Here is a 12,639-nt window from a genome sequence, read left to right on the forward strand (position 1 = left end):
TGGCTGGTGAAACTCAGAAATTCAGTATCTCAGATTTTTAGAATTTTTCATTATGATTTTGAGCAAAAAGTAGTGTGCAAAGGTTTTGAATCACTTTTCACCTTTCTTTGTATTTTACTTCCAAAAAGCTGTTTTTAATAACAGTTCTTTGGGTTTTCTAGAGGTCTTCCAAACTTTAAACAAGCATAATTTTAAGAAGAATATTTTTTGTTTTTTGTTTCTTCGTTGAGTCGCTTGACCCTGACCTATGAACCAAGCATTAAAATGTACCTTACCAAAGGGAAGAACCGGTGTTGTTTACACATAACAGATGACTTTGCAAATAAACAATTTTAAATGGCATTTTTAGGCATTTTGTTACTAGCAGCTTGTCACAAAAATTGTTTGTTCAAATTTCTTTAGTTGAATCTATGGAAAATGCCAGAGATAAACTGTGTCAAATTTTGTTATCATTTTTGCACCAACAAGGTGAATCCCAAAGTGCTATGTGCAGAAAACTTGGCATATCTTAGCATGGTGTGCAATGCCTCCCTAAAATATTGAGGAAACTGGACATGTCGAGAACAAAAGAAGTGACAGGCCTAAAAAATGCATCAGAGTGTCTGAGAGTCGTGTGCTTAAAAAAAAAAAAAAAAAAAAAAAAACAATTAGCAAAGACACGGCACCTCAGATATGGTAAATGTTGTCTTCCAGTCAATGATTCTTATACAGCACTTTTCTGCTCTAGCACTCAGTGCTTTACACAACATGCACTCATTGACACATGTGCTTTTTTCCTTAACACTTCTGACTTTCCATCTAACATTTACACACATTGATACTTTTATATAAGTAATATATCAGAGAGCAACTTGGGGTTCAGTATCTTCCCCAAGGATACTTGGGCATGCAGACCGGAGCAGCCAAGGACTGGACCACAACCCTTCCAGTTAGTAGGTGTCCTGCTCTACCTCTTGAGCTACAGACACCCCTTCTGGGGTGCAGCTGTTCATTCAGCTGTTCCAGTTCACTGAAGCCCGCTCAGAAATGGTCTCATTTCAAGAATGGCTGTCAAGAAGCCATTCTCAATGAGGGGAAAGGGGAGAAAATGCTGTTATATGCCAGATTACATGAGAACTGATCTGAAAATAAGTGGCAACAGGTCTTATGGAGTGATGAATCCAAATTTAAATGTTTTGGTTCAAATTGTCATCAATATGTACAAAGGAAGTCAGGTAGAGATACAACAGTATCTACAATCATCTGTAAAACATGATGGAGGCGGGATCATCTTGACAGAGTTTAGGCTGTGTTGAAGAATAAATGTGGTCATACTAATTATTGATGTTCAAGCTCATTAGAATTGTACAACCTCCGTTTTTGTCTTAAATGCTGTATTTCCATGTTTGTTTGTACATGTTTCAATAAATCCCAGCACCTATTTCCCATTTTCTTAATATAATATAAAAATATAAAAGATCTTAAATATAAAGAAATGAGAGGTGACACTGGAGTTTTGCTTTGTGTCTTTCGGTTTAGTTTATTAGACACAACCACAATCATAGGGAAGACTGCCGATTGACAGTTGTCAAGATGAAAATCCACAACAACCTCCACAAAGAGGTTAGGCCACAGAAGGTCAGTGCTGAAGAGGCTAGCTGTTTGCAGTGTGATGTATTGAAGCGTAATAATAGAAGGTTGCCTGGAAGGGAAAAGTGTGATAATAACAGAGATGATCGCAGCCCAGAGAGAATTGTCAGGACAAGTCAACTGAAGAGCTTGGGCTTTACAAGGAGTGGACTGAGGCTGTTGTCAGTGCATCAAGCGCTACCACGCACAGACATCTGCAGGAAAGGATATCCAATGTTGCATTCGTAATATCAGGCCATGCCTGAACCAGTGACATCAGCAGCAGCATCTGACCCTGGTGAGGAGAGAAAGAACTGGACTGCTGCCCAGTGGTCCAAAGGTTTCAGATGAAAGTAAGTTTTAAACACAATTTAGAGTCTGGAGGAAGACTGGGACAGAATCCAAGGTGTTTTAAGTCCAGTGTGACATTTCTGCAATCTGTGATGATAAGGGGTGCAATGTCACCTGCTGGTGGTGGTGATGGTTGGTCAGCTGTGTTTTATCGAGTCCAAAGTCAACACAGCCCTCTACCAAGAGATTTCAGACCACTTCTTGCTTCCATCTGCTGACAACATTTATGGAGATGATGATTTCCTTTTCCAACTGGACTTAGCACCTGCCCACAGTGCCAAAACTAGTAATAAATGGTGTGGCATGTCTGATTGGGCAGCCAACTTTTCTGACCTGAATCCCACAGAGAATCTATGATTTCTGTCGAGCACTGTGAGTACTGATGATGAGAATCACCCAGCCCAGAAAAACAGAGGATCTCAAGGCTGCTATCAGACCAACACCTCAGCAGTGCTGGAACCTGATCCCCTCCATGCTACGCCTCATTGATGCAGCACTTCATCAAAGAGGTCATAATCAAGTATTGAGCATATAAAATGAGCATGCTTTCCGGAAGTTCTATTCTAAATCCTTTTTTGATCTATCTTAAGAAATCTAGCTAAATATCTTGAGCTACAAACCATAATAATCAAATTAAATTTAAAGCAAAAAAGGTTGAAATATTTACATTTACATGCAATAAATATAAAACATATTAAAGTTTATCTTTTAGAAATAAATTAGGAAAAAAGAACTTTTTTAGATGCACTAGTAATGCACAAATACCCCTGACAAAAACAATCACCACATTGATTATGATGCCTTTAAATTCACTAATAGATATAAGCAAAACATATCTAAGGTTAGGTCTATTTGAAATCGTGGCATTATGGTGCAGTGGTTGGCACGGTCACCAAACAGCTAGAGGATTCTTGGCTGAGGCTTTTCTGGGTGGAGGGTTCAGGTTTTACCCGGACCTTGTGTGGATTCTCTCCGGCTACTATACCTTCCTCCCACAATCGAGGTGCATGCATGCTAGTTTAATTGGTAATGCTAAACTGTCTGTCCCTCTGTGTTGGCTCTGTAATAGATTAGAGACCTGTAAATGGTGAACCCTGCCATTCGCCCTTTGACGACTGAGACAGGCTGCAGACCCACCCCCGTGACCCCGAATGGAGAGGCTGTTCAGAAAATGAACGGTTGGATGGATTTATGGTTATGAAAATCAACGGATCTTTCTGGAAAGTATTCCATATCCAAGTAAGAAAACACTGTTTTCCCCAGATCCGTCATGCTTTATATTAAAATGACTTTTATCCTTTTTACGTGACAAAGAAAACTAATCACCTTCAATGTTTATTTTTTAATTAGTTCTATGTAGCTGCCTATAGTGTTTTCACAAGTTTCTGTGTATGTAGTTTCTGTAGGTGTTTCAGACTCAGGTGTTGTATAATTGGTAGATTATACCAAGGACTTCATAGAAAGAGCCCTAAAGCCTCCAATCATAGCCAGGCTCCAACATTATAGGAAACTGATATATATATTCCTCTCCTCGTGCCCTTATAAAAGGAATCAGATATCAAAGTGGATAGAAAAAAAAATCTATTATCTAAAAAGTCTGACACACTTCTTTGCCCCAGACAGCAAGAAATCTATCATTTATTACACCTCGTGAAAATGAGCTTTTCCCCTTATCATCACTAATTATCGCCATCACTCATGTTAAATTGGTTATAACTTCTTTTTTCTTTTCAGCTTTAAATTTTCAAAACCAGATAAGATGCTCGTGTAATATATGAGATATACTTTCTATTACATAAGAAACTTACTGTAAGCTACATCCCATAGCCTAATGTGCATTACAGCAATATAATTTCCATCTATGTTTTGATCTTAAAGCATGTAAGTTACACTCATGATACACTGTTCTTGTTCATTACCGTGACTTTAACGGAAGAATCTAAACTTAGAAAGATCCTGGAAAGCTCCACACTCCTTCTAACCTCACACAGCTCCCTTAAGAGGAGCTCCCTTAATATGCAGGCCTAAATTTAGCCTGCAGATGGTTTCTGGCCTGTTGGGGAAGTGTGTGGGAGTGGAAGGTCCTCAGGTTTAATAAGGAAGCAGTTGTGGTCAGCAGACACACATGAGTCTAAAGTCTGCTCTCTCTAAACACGCTTTGTATTGCACTAAGGTTTTACTTCCCATAGTAGGAGGCTTGTCTCTTTGTAATGTTTTAGACTGTGGAAAGCATGCAGTCAGATCAACAAAGTTTTAAGATTCTAATTTTAAGTTTAAGTTTATGTAAGTTTTGCCTCTGTACACAGATCAGATGGTCAAGATGCGATTGAAGTGCAGAAATCTTTTGCAGTCAGTTACTGTCTGAATCACCAAATCTTTAGTTTCTTCCTTTGAGATCTTATGCCAGGCCTTTATTGCTGCCACCTTCAGCTGCTGCTTGTTTGTGGGTCTCTCTGCATCCAGTTTGTATTAATAACTGAGAAGTATTGGGTTGAAATCAGGTGATCATTGAAGGTTTTCCCTTTAGAAACTGCCGGGTTTGTTTTGCAGTGTGCGTTGGGTCATTATCTATCTAGTACTGTGAACTTCTGCCTGATCAATTTTGCTGCATTTGTCTGATTCTGAGCAGAAAGTATGCTGTGTACACCTCACAATCTATCCTGTGACTTCTATCAGCAGACACATCATCAATAAAAACAACAGTGTCCTGGTTCGATGGGCACCCATGCATGCCTTTTGACAGGTAATGTGATATGCTTCAGTTTATTTCTCTTCTTCTCTATACTTTTCTCTTCCAATCATTCTGGTAAAAGTGTTTTCTGTCCAGATTATTTTCCCAGAACTGTGCAGACTCTTTTAGATGTTTTCTGGCAAAGTCTAATCTGATCTTCCTGCTCTAAAGTGTAAACAGTGGTTTGAGACTTGTTCTATTACTGTTTGTGAACGTGTCTCCTGATTATAGGCTTTGATGATGATGCACTTACCTCCTTGGGAGTGTTCTTCACTAGTTGGTGTAAAGTTGTTTTTCTTAACAAAGGAAATAATCTGTGATCATCCACTTCAGTTGTCTTCTGTCGTCTTTCAGACCTTTTGGCATTGCTGAGCTGGTCAGTGAATTCATTCTTGTCAAGACTGAACCAGATAGTTGATTTGGCCACTTCTGAAGTTGTTGCTCTCTCTGTGGTAGGTTTATTTTAATTTTTCAACCTAATGATGATCTCCATCACTTATATCACTTTGGGTTTCCTGTTAAGAATTCCAGTGAAGAGCTACAAAACACAAGTTTGACACATTATCTTCAGATATTATATCTGCTTTAATTTACATAAAATATTGGAAGACCAGCACTCACCTGACCATGACACCACTGTCCATTTACATTTGAGCCTCTGAACATGGGAACTGTGAATGAAAATGGCTGTACATCTTAAACAGTTAATGCAGTGCATTTCTTAGACCCCTTGACCTAAAAATTGTTGTGTCACTTTTGGGCTTAATTCTATGTTTTTATTGTCTTTGCTCAGGCTGGGATCCACCTGTTTGTTTATTTTTCAATTAACAGTAAGCAAAAATTGGCAATATCTGCGGCCGCAGGTCGTGTGAGGAAGAGAGAGAACCCAATAGCAGATTACGCAGGACAACAGGAACCAGTAAACAAAAACGAGCCATTTATTAAAGCTGATACAAAACAAGGAAAAACCAAAATGAACTGAGAACCTAAAGTGGGAAATACTAAAAATACGAAACTTGAGAGACACAAGAGCAAACGAGTAGAGACTCCGTCAAGGGACACGGAGAGACTGACACAATATATACACAAGCTGGGAAACACAGTGGGAACAAATTAGACATAACAAGTAAGAGAAGGAAACTGACCGTAAAACACAAGAGACAAGGACTATCAAAATAAAACAGGAAACGCACTGAAATGCAGACTAAGACACACAACTTGATGCAGGGAAAGAGTGAGAGGGCACAAGAGAGGGCGAGAGAGAGATGGACAGAGAGCAAGGGACAGAGAGAGAGAGAGCGACACAGCAAGGTAAATAAACAGAGACGAGACTCTGAGGAAAAGACAGAAAAAGGGGAGCGCTAAAGGAAACCGAAGAACCTAAAATAACCCTGAATCACAAGAGATAAATAGCATAATGACAAAACTCATAAGAAAAAAACTAAACTAGAAAATGTAACCCACTCTTCACGATCAAAGCAATAATAAATTAATAAGATTCACAAAGTCCAGAATACCAAACACTGGGTCAAAGACCTGGAACCATGAAAAAAATAGTAGATTTCCCCTGATTTTACATAAAATAGAAATAAAAAATAACAGAATATATTTAAAGACATGATCTGGTTGGACTCTGCTGAATTTACTTTCTGTTACTGTGGTGCAAGCTCCTTCACTCCTGCAGATGCTCGTCTTTTGTGTAGAAATTGTGTACTTTCTCAGTCAGTGATTTAATTATATAGCAGGAGGTATTGATCTCCAATTACATAACCACAAATTATTAAAAGTAGAAAATACACGAGGAAGCTGAGTCTCTAATTTGGGTTTATTCGAGGGTCTTTAGTAATTGAATACTTCATACAGGATCATTAGTCATGTCACTCATGGGCCACTAAATAGGCCCGACTAGTAAATCAAACACGATCAACGTTTCCATTAAGAGCACGTTTTTAGCATCATGATTTGTGTCTGCAGCTCGCGATTTTAGTGATACTGAGCACAGCAGTGTGATTGTCCTGAGAAAGTGTTTACTAGCAACAGTGTTCCCATACGTCTTCTCCACATACACACAATCCTTATAAATGTGATACTCACTGCAAACCGACTGTAGCGTACGTAGCCATCAAGAGGCTTTAGATATCTGCCACGTTCTCGCAGTTTACACACAACATGTCCTTTACAGGAAGACGGCACCTTGTGTGGTGTGACAGGAAATGTGTTTGCATGCCCTGTGTGTGTGTGTGTGTGTGTGTCTGTCTGCATGCCTGCCTCAAACTTTGTATGTGGTTTTCTCCCACCACATATTGAACTTTGGTTTTATACTTTAGCTCATATTTCTTTTACTGGTGCAGCATAAGCGTGCATATGATGGTTTTTATTTTTAAACAAGGACATTTAAATATGGAAGGCATTTTAGATATAAACTCTGATCCATCTACCTGATAGTAATCACAGTAAACAGTAAATGGACTGGTACTTATTTAGTGTGTTTCTACTGTAACTGAGCACCCAAAGTGTTTTTAACTACAAGCCTCATCCACACTTTCATACAAGGACTTTTTTCTATACCTAAGCACCTTCTTACACGCTTACACTGCAATGGATGCATAAGGAGCAGCTTGGGGTTCAGTATCTTGCAGAACAACACTACAGGGCGCTACAGACTAGAGTAGCTGGGAATTGAACCATTGACCTTCTGACGGTAGACAACCCACTTTGTCTCCTGTGCCTAAATGCTGTAATTAACTTTACTTTAGCAATAGAAAATAAAATAATAATAGTGATGATGATGGTTTCAGTAAAATTTAAATGTAAAGTCCAATAATATTGACACTGAAGTTGAAAAATAGTGACAGTGATTTTGTCATTTTAGTTTTTTTTTTTTTTACTTGCCTATTTTACTTTTTACTTACTTATATTTTTATTTTTCTATTGAATGATTAAAGTTTTTAGGAATGATCAGGTCCTATTTCGGTCTCAGGGCCTTCCTCTTTGTCTTGTTTTTAGTAATCAAAAAAGTGACATTCTTAAATGTACATTATTTCATTAAAGTTGCATTTTGTTTTTGTTTTGTTATTATCATTATTATTATTATTATTTAATTGAAGAGTTTTCTGTTTAGGGTCGCACGACGGTGCACTGGTTAGCACTGTCACCTCACTGTAAGAAAATCTTGTGTTCAAAGAAAGCTGATGTTCTCTCTGGGTTTTCCCACAGTCTAAAGACATGCATGTTAGGCTAAATGGGGATACTAAAGGTGTGAATGTAAGCATGAAGGGTTGTCTGTCTGTCTATGTTGGACCTGTGACAGACTGGCAACGTGTCCAAGATGTACTCAGCCTCTCACCCTATGATAGCCTTTTAATTACAGCAATCCAGCAGGTATTCTTCCTGAAGTCCACAAAACATTTTAGACTGTTTCAGTGGACCATAACAACTTTCATAATGTCGCATTTATGTGACAAAAAGGGGATCCACACAAAAGGTTTACTTGAACAATAGATAATTGTTTAGACATAAGCTAACCAAGACATAAAACATCAAATGGGGTGGATGCCAAGTGCAGTGGAAGAGCGAGATTGACCAGTTTTTCTGATCCAGGTGTTATAACCTGGAAAGCCCAGGCGGGTTGCATTAGCTGAGGTCTCCCCTATGCCAGCCACTCACCATTATAAACAGGCCAGGACTTTCATTGAGACAACAGGAGGGCTGTCACAGCAATGACACAACTCTATTAAAATAATTACATCTCTGTTTAATAAAAGGCTGACTCTTGGTCTAGATGGATAACCTTGATATTTTCCTTTTTTTGTGTAGCTTGCTATTTCGATAATTGATTGGCCTTTTATGTTGTTTTTGAAGTAAAACTGAATTAATGTAAGTTATGAAGTGTGAAGATGTGTGTTTTTGTGCTTTGGATTGTTGGTCAGACAATAAAAGCAATGGATGATGTCACATTTGGTTAAAGGAAATGCATTTTTCACCTGTTTTTTGTTTTTGTTTTTACATTTTATACACTATACTAAACAAATAATTGAATATTGGGGGCGTTTCTTCAATAATGATCACTAGTTGCATCTCTAAGCTGAACATATGGGACATTATTGAGGTCTACAGTGTTTTTCATTGGTAGGATTGGCATGTAGCAAAGATACATATCTGTATTTGAACCTGTGGCAGTCAACAGCTAAAAGCTCTAAAGCCATGATATCCCTTTATTTTCATTTTAGCCCCAAATGGCACAAAAACTGCACACAGAGAACTGCCAGCGTCTGCTGAGCCAGTCCCTGTTTTTCACCACTAGGTGATGCTAATGCATCGTGAAAGCTGACGCCTGCTGACTTATTGGGGAGGAAAACGGGTTGCACAGTCAATTCACGGTGGACTCAAAACGTTTGAGAAACCACACAACCATTTGAAAAGTTTATTTCTACCATACACAAACTGTACAACACAGCGCATATCTTTATTATGAAATATTAAAAGTAATAGGAAGTTTCAATTTACAAACTACCTTAACTGAAAAAAGCATTACATTTTAATGTAAAAGAAAAGAAAAATACAGTACAATTTCATATCATACTAATATCGTTCCACAAAAAAGCATTTCACATTACAAAACATCAAATACTAACAGGGAAAAAAAATAAATATTATTCACAAAACTTCCTGAGCAAACAATGTGTGGTATAGGAATTACATATAAGAAGTTACAAAGAAAAAGATCGTTAGATTTAAAGACTGTGATTCAGTTTTTAAAAGATTAAAATTGTTTAAAATGTGTCGAGTATTTGGATAAAACAGGGTCTTGTTTTTCTGTAATTTGGCTCTTCTGCTGTTACATTTTCATCTTCAAAATGTCCTAGGCTACATGTTGTTGATGTCTTTTTGCAGAAATTAAAAGAAATGGATAGCTCTTTTTTTTATTATCTGGGGATTAACCAGCCGGTCCTTTTCTTTTATCAAGGTCAGTATGGGCAACTAAAAACACAAAATAACTCATATACAAAAGTGCAATTGATGCAAACAAACAACTGATTAGCCAACAACTATCATTTTTCTATATTTTTTTATTTTTTTGCTTGTAATGATTGAAACTAAAATGCAGGTTGCAGTGGTCGTCAGCTCGGTTTTGAAATAGCTACTATTCAAATCTGCCCAAGGATGTTCAAACTGTAAGACTGGCTGAAATGTTAAGGCCTTTAAGCAGATAAGAGATATCCACTCCTTCTTATTTGCCCCCTCTCTGCGCTATCAAAGGAAAAAAAACAAAACAAATTAACACCAGACTTTCAATCTCAGTCATGATATTTCAAAACCTGACTCTGAGATTACAGCTACTGAGACAACGGCTTTCAAACAGTCATCAGGAACGTTTCCGCCTATGAAAATAATTGTACTGTATATTAAATCAGACACCATTCACATAATACTGTCCTACCACAAAACATAGTACTTGTATATTTTTATGGATTCATATACATTTAGGCACATACTATATGCACACTCCAAAGTGTGCACAGAAGGCAGTTTAATATCTATATTTTTTTGTTTTGTTTTTTAAAAAAAAGAAAGACATCTTGACAAAGTGATCGTTTTGATTTTTGTTGCACTCTTTTTGTGGTCACACTATGCAAAGCAGTATCCGACATTCAGTTCACAGAATGATGTTGCATTTTTGCTCAGTGTCACCTCCTCATTGCATTCAGCTGTTATTGGTTGAGTAGAAAAAGGTACAGTACATTTGCATTGCAATTTCTTTTTTTTTCTTTTAAATCTTGGTGTTCACTTTGTCTTACCATACATTCAGTCTCCAATAAGGAAAGAAAGCAATGCTTAAAAACATTGATGCTTAGTAGTTTTGGTAGGTTTTCACTTTGAAGGGAGATTCAACTTATGTTCTAATAATAATAATAATAATAATGATAATAATAATACTAACAATAATATAGGTTTTTCAACACTAGGTGGCGAAAGTATGCCATGAAATTGGAATGTGCTTCTATGTAATTTACAATGTGCAGAAAGTCAAACTGATTTCTCAAATATTACGCATTTACAGTTTTTAGAAATAAATAAAAATCGAGGAAATAAATACACTGATGAACAAATATAGTAATAAATAGCAATAATATAAGAGTGACATGAACACATACAGATTAAAATCAAGCAAACCATACAAAATAATTAAGTGCAAGAGGGGTTAAAAAAAAACAAATCTCACCAGGATAAACATATCGAGTGAATGCAGAAACAGTAGAAGCATTACAAATCTGGCTGGTAATTTTCTCAGTGCAGTGTATTTACCGGAAAATGCCAAACACATTTCCGAAAGCCTTGTCTTATACATGCAGCCAAGCCAGCACTCTTCAGTAAAATAGAGCTATCTAGTGTCATTATCCCAAGTCAAAGAAACCTCTTGGTAGCTCCACAGCTTAAACATGGATGCCCTTAATAGCCTGTTTGATATTATCCAAGAGGGCCTTGCACTCTGGAGAGTATTCATGCTCCGAGTTGTTGTACATATCAGTTAATGTGTTCACATAGGCTTCAAAATTATGCTCACTGATGGGCCCCTGCAACAAAAACATGTTTGACTATTAGTGAAAACAGCACAGCAGAAATGACAATTTCAGGAAAATGATTATTTATTTTTTTCTGCACAGGTTAAACACTGTGAGCTGGAGTGGATACTGTGGTCAAGGCTTACTGTACCATTTGAGGCAGCTGAATGTCTGTTAGACTGTTAATAAGAGCTTGGCTTAGGTGAGCCAGCTCCTTCAGTAGGCTATCGTTGTGCTGTTCGATCATCTTGTTTTCCTCTTCAATTGTCTTCAGGTTACATTCCATAGAGGAGATCTGCTTTCGGGTACAAAACAACAGGGATCTCATCAAATTGAGCGGGCAAAGATCTTGCGCCTTTATTTTAACCAATGATTTTTGTGAGAGTAAATACTTACCTGGGTTTGGAGCTGCATCATGTCTGCTTCTATTTTCATGTTGGATTCGTTCAGTTCTTTTATTTCATGATCCAGATGTTGAATATCATCTTTGTTTTCAACACCTGGGTTAGAGGAGATAGTCTAATTTATCATGTTCCAGCAGAGATCACAGATTTTTTTATTCATTCAGTGGGTTTTTTTGTACCAGTATATGTGTCACTAATAGAAAAAAAACTTGCCATGCCACACAAAATGTCAGAGTAGCTTACCACTGCTGGCTTTAAATTTGATAGTCATCATCTCTTCCTCGGAGTACTTTTTCTTGATATTTTGTGCATTCAGCGGGCAACCGGACAAACTAGTTCAGCAGGCCATAAATGACAATTTTAGACAGGAGAAAATCACCGAAACTACTAAACTTTAACATCTTCAAGACTGTGGATAGAGTAAGACTGCAACATGTCGACTAGTGATATTGTTTAGAGATAAAATGGAGGACAGGCGGCCTCACCTTCTGTGAGTGGCAAACACATTATTGGCATGTCCAAGGCCATTGCAGCCAGGCAAGGGACAATGGGGCAGTTCCTGTTTATTGGACTTCCAGGCAAAGGGCATCCCATTGATGGACGACTCCTTCTGTCTTTTGGCAGCGAGTGGACAACTGCCTGCACTGCGGTGGGATGTGTATTTTCCCGATATATGGCCCTGTCCGTCACATCCAATTACCGGACACCTACCGTAGTGACAAACAAAGAGGATGAGGCGCTGAAAACATGCATACCACTACGGAAAAATCTAACTAGCTTGCATTTAATAACATTTGTTATTTTTTGTGCTACCCACTGAACAAAATCATCCAGCTGCACAAAAACAACAGCAACTGCTTTATTGTCAAACTGCAAAAAAAAAAAATCTCTGGGACCATTAAAATAAAAAAATCTCTTTCAATAACTAGACCGGAAGATTTGTTAACCATTAAGTTGATTAATCCATCTAAATGCTGATTAA

At 37.6% G+C, this 12,639-nt stretch overlaps 1 protein-coding gene across 6 annotated transcripts in view; it reads right to left on the reverse strand.

The window, feature by feature from the left end:
• Positions 1-9,099: 9,099 nt before the first annotated feature.
• st18 (ST18 C2H2C-type zinc finger transcription factor) overlaps positions 9,100-12,639 on the reverse strand; it is a 41,046-nt gene continuing 37,506 nt past the window's right edge. For 4 of the 6 annotated variants that reach the window (XM_084912077.1, XM_084912076.1, XM_084912080.1 and 1 more), the window contains 5 exons: positions 12,143-12,364; positions 11,901-11,989; positions 11,650-11,753; positions 11,405-11,551; positions 9,100-11,265 (listed from right to left, as the gene is read on the reverse strand). In XM_084912077.1, coding sequence (XP_084768203.1) covers positions 11,125-11,265; positions 11,405-11,551; positions 11,650-11,753; positions 11,901-11,989; positions 12,143-12,364 — 703 coding nt within the window. In that variant the 3' untranslated portion in view covers positions 9,100-11,124. The remainder of the gene's footprint in view (positions 11,266-11,404; positions 11,552-11,649; positions 11,754-11,900; positions 11,990-12,142; positions 12,365-12,639) is intronic. The other 2 variants (XM_084912079.1, XM_084912078.1) reach the window with 1 other exon arrangement.

The sequence above is a fragment of the Perissodus microlepis genome, chromosome 18, assembly GCF_051167445.1.
Source record: "Perissodus microlepis isolate ML-2025 ecotype Zambia chromosome 18, ASM5116744v1, whole genome shotgun sequence".
NCBI lineage: Eukaryota > Metazoa > Chordata > Actinopteri > Cichliformes > Cichlidae > Perissodus > Perissodus microlepis.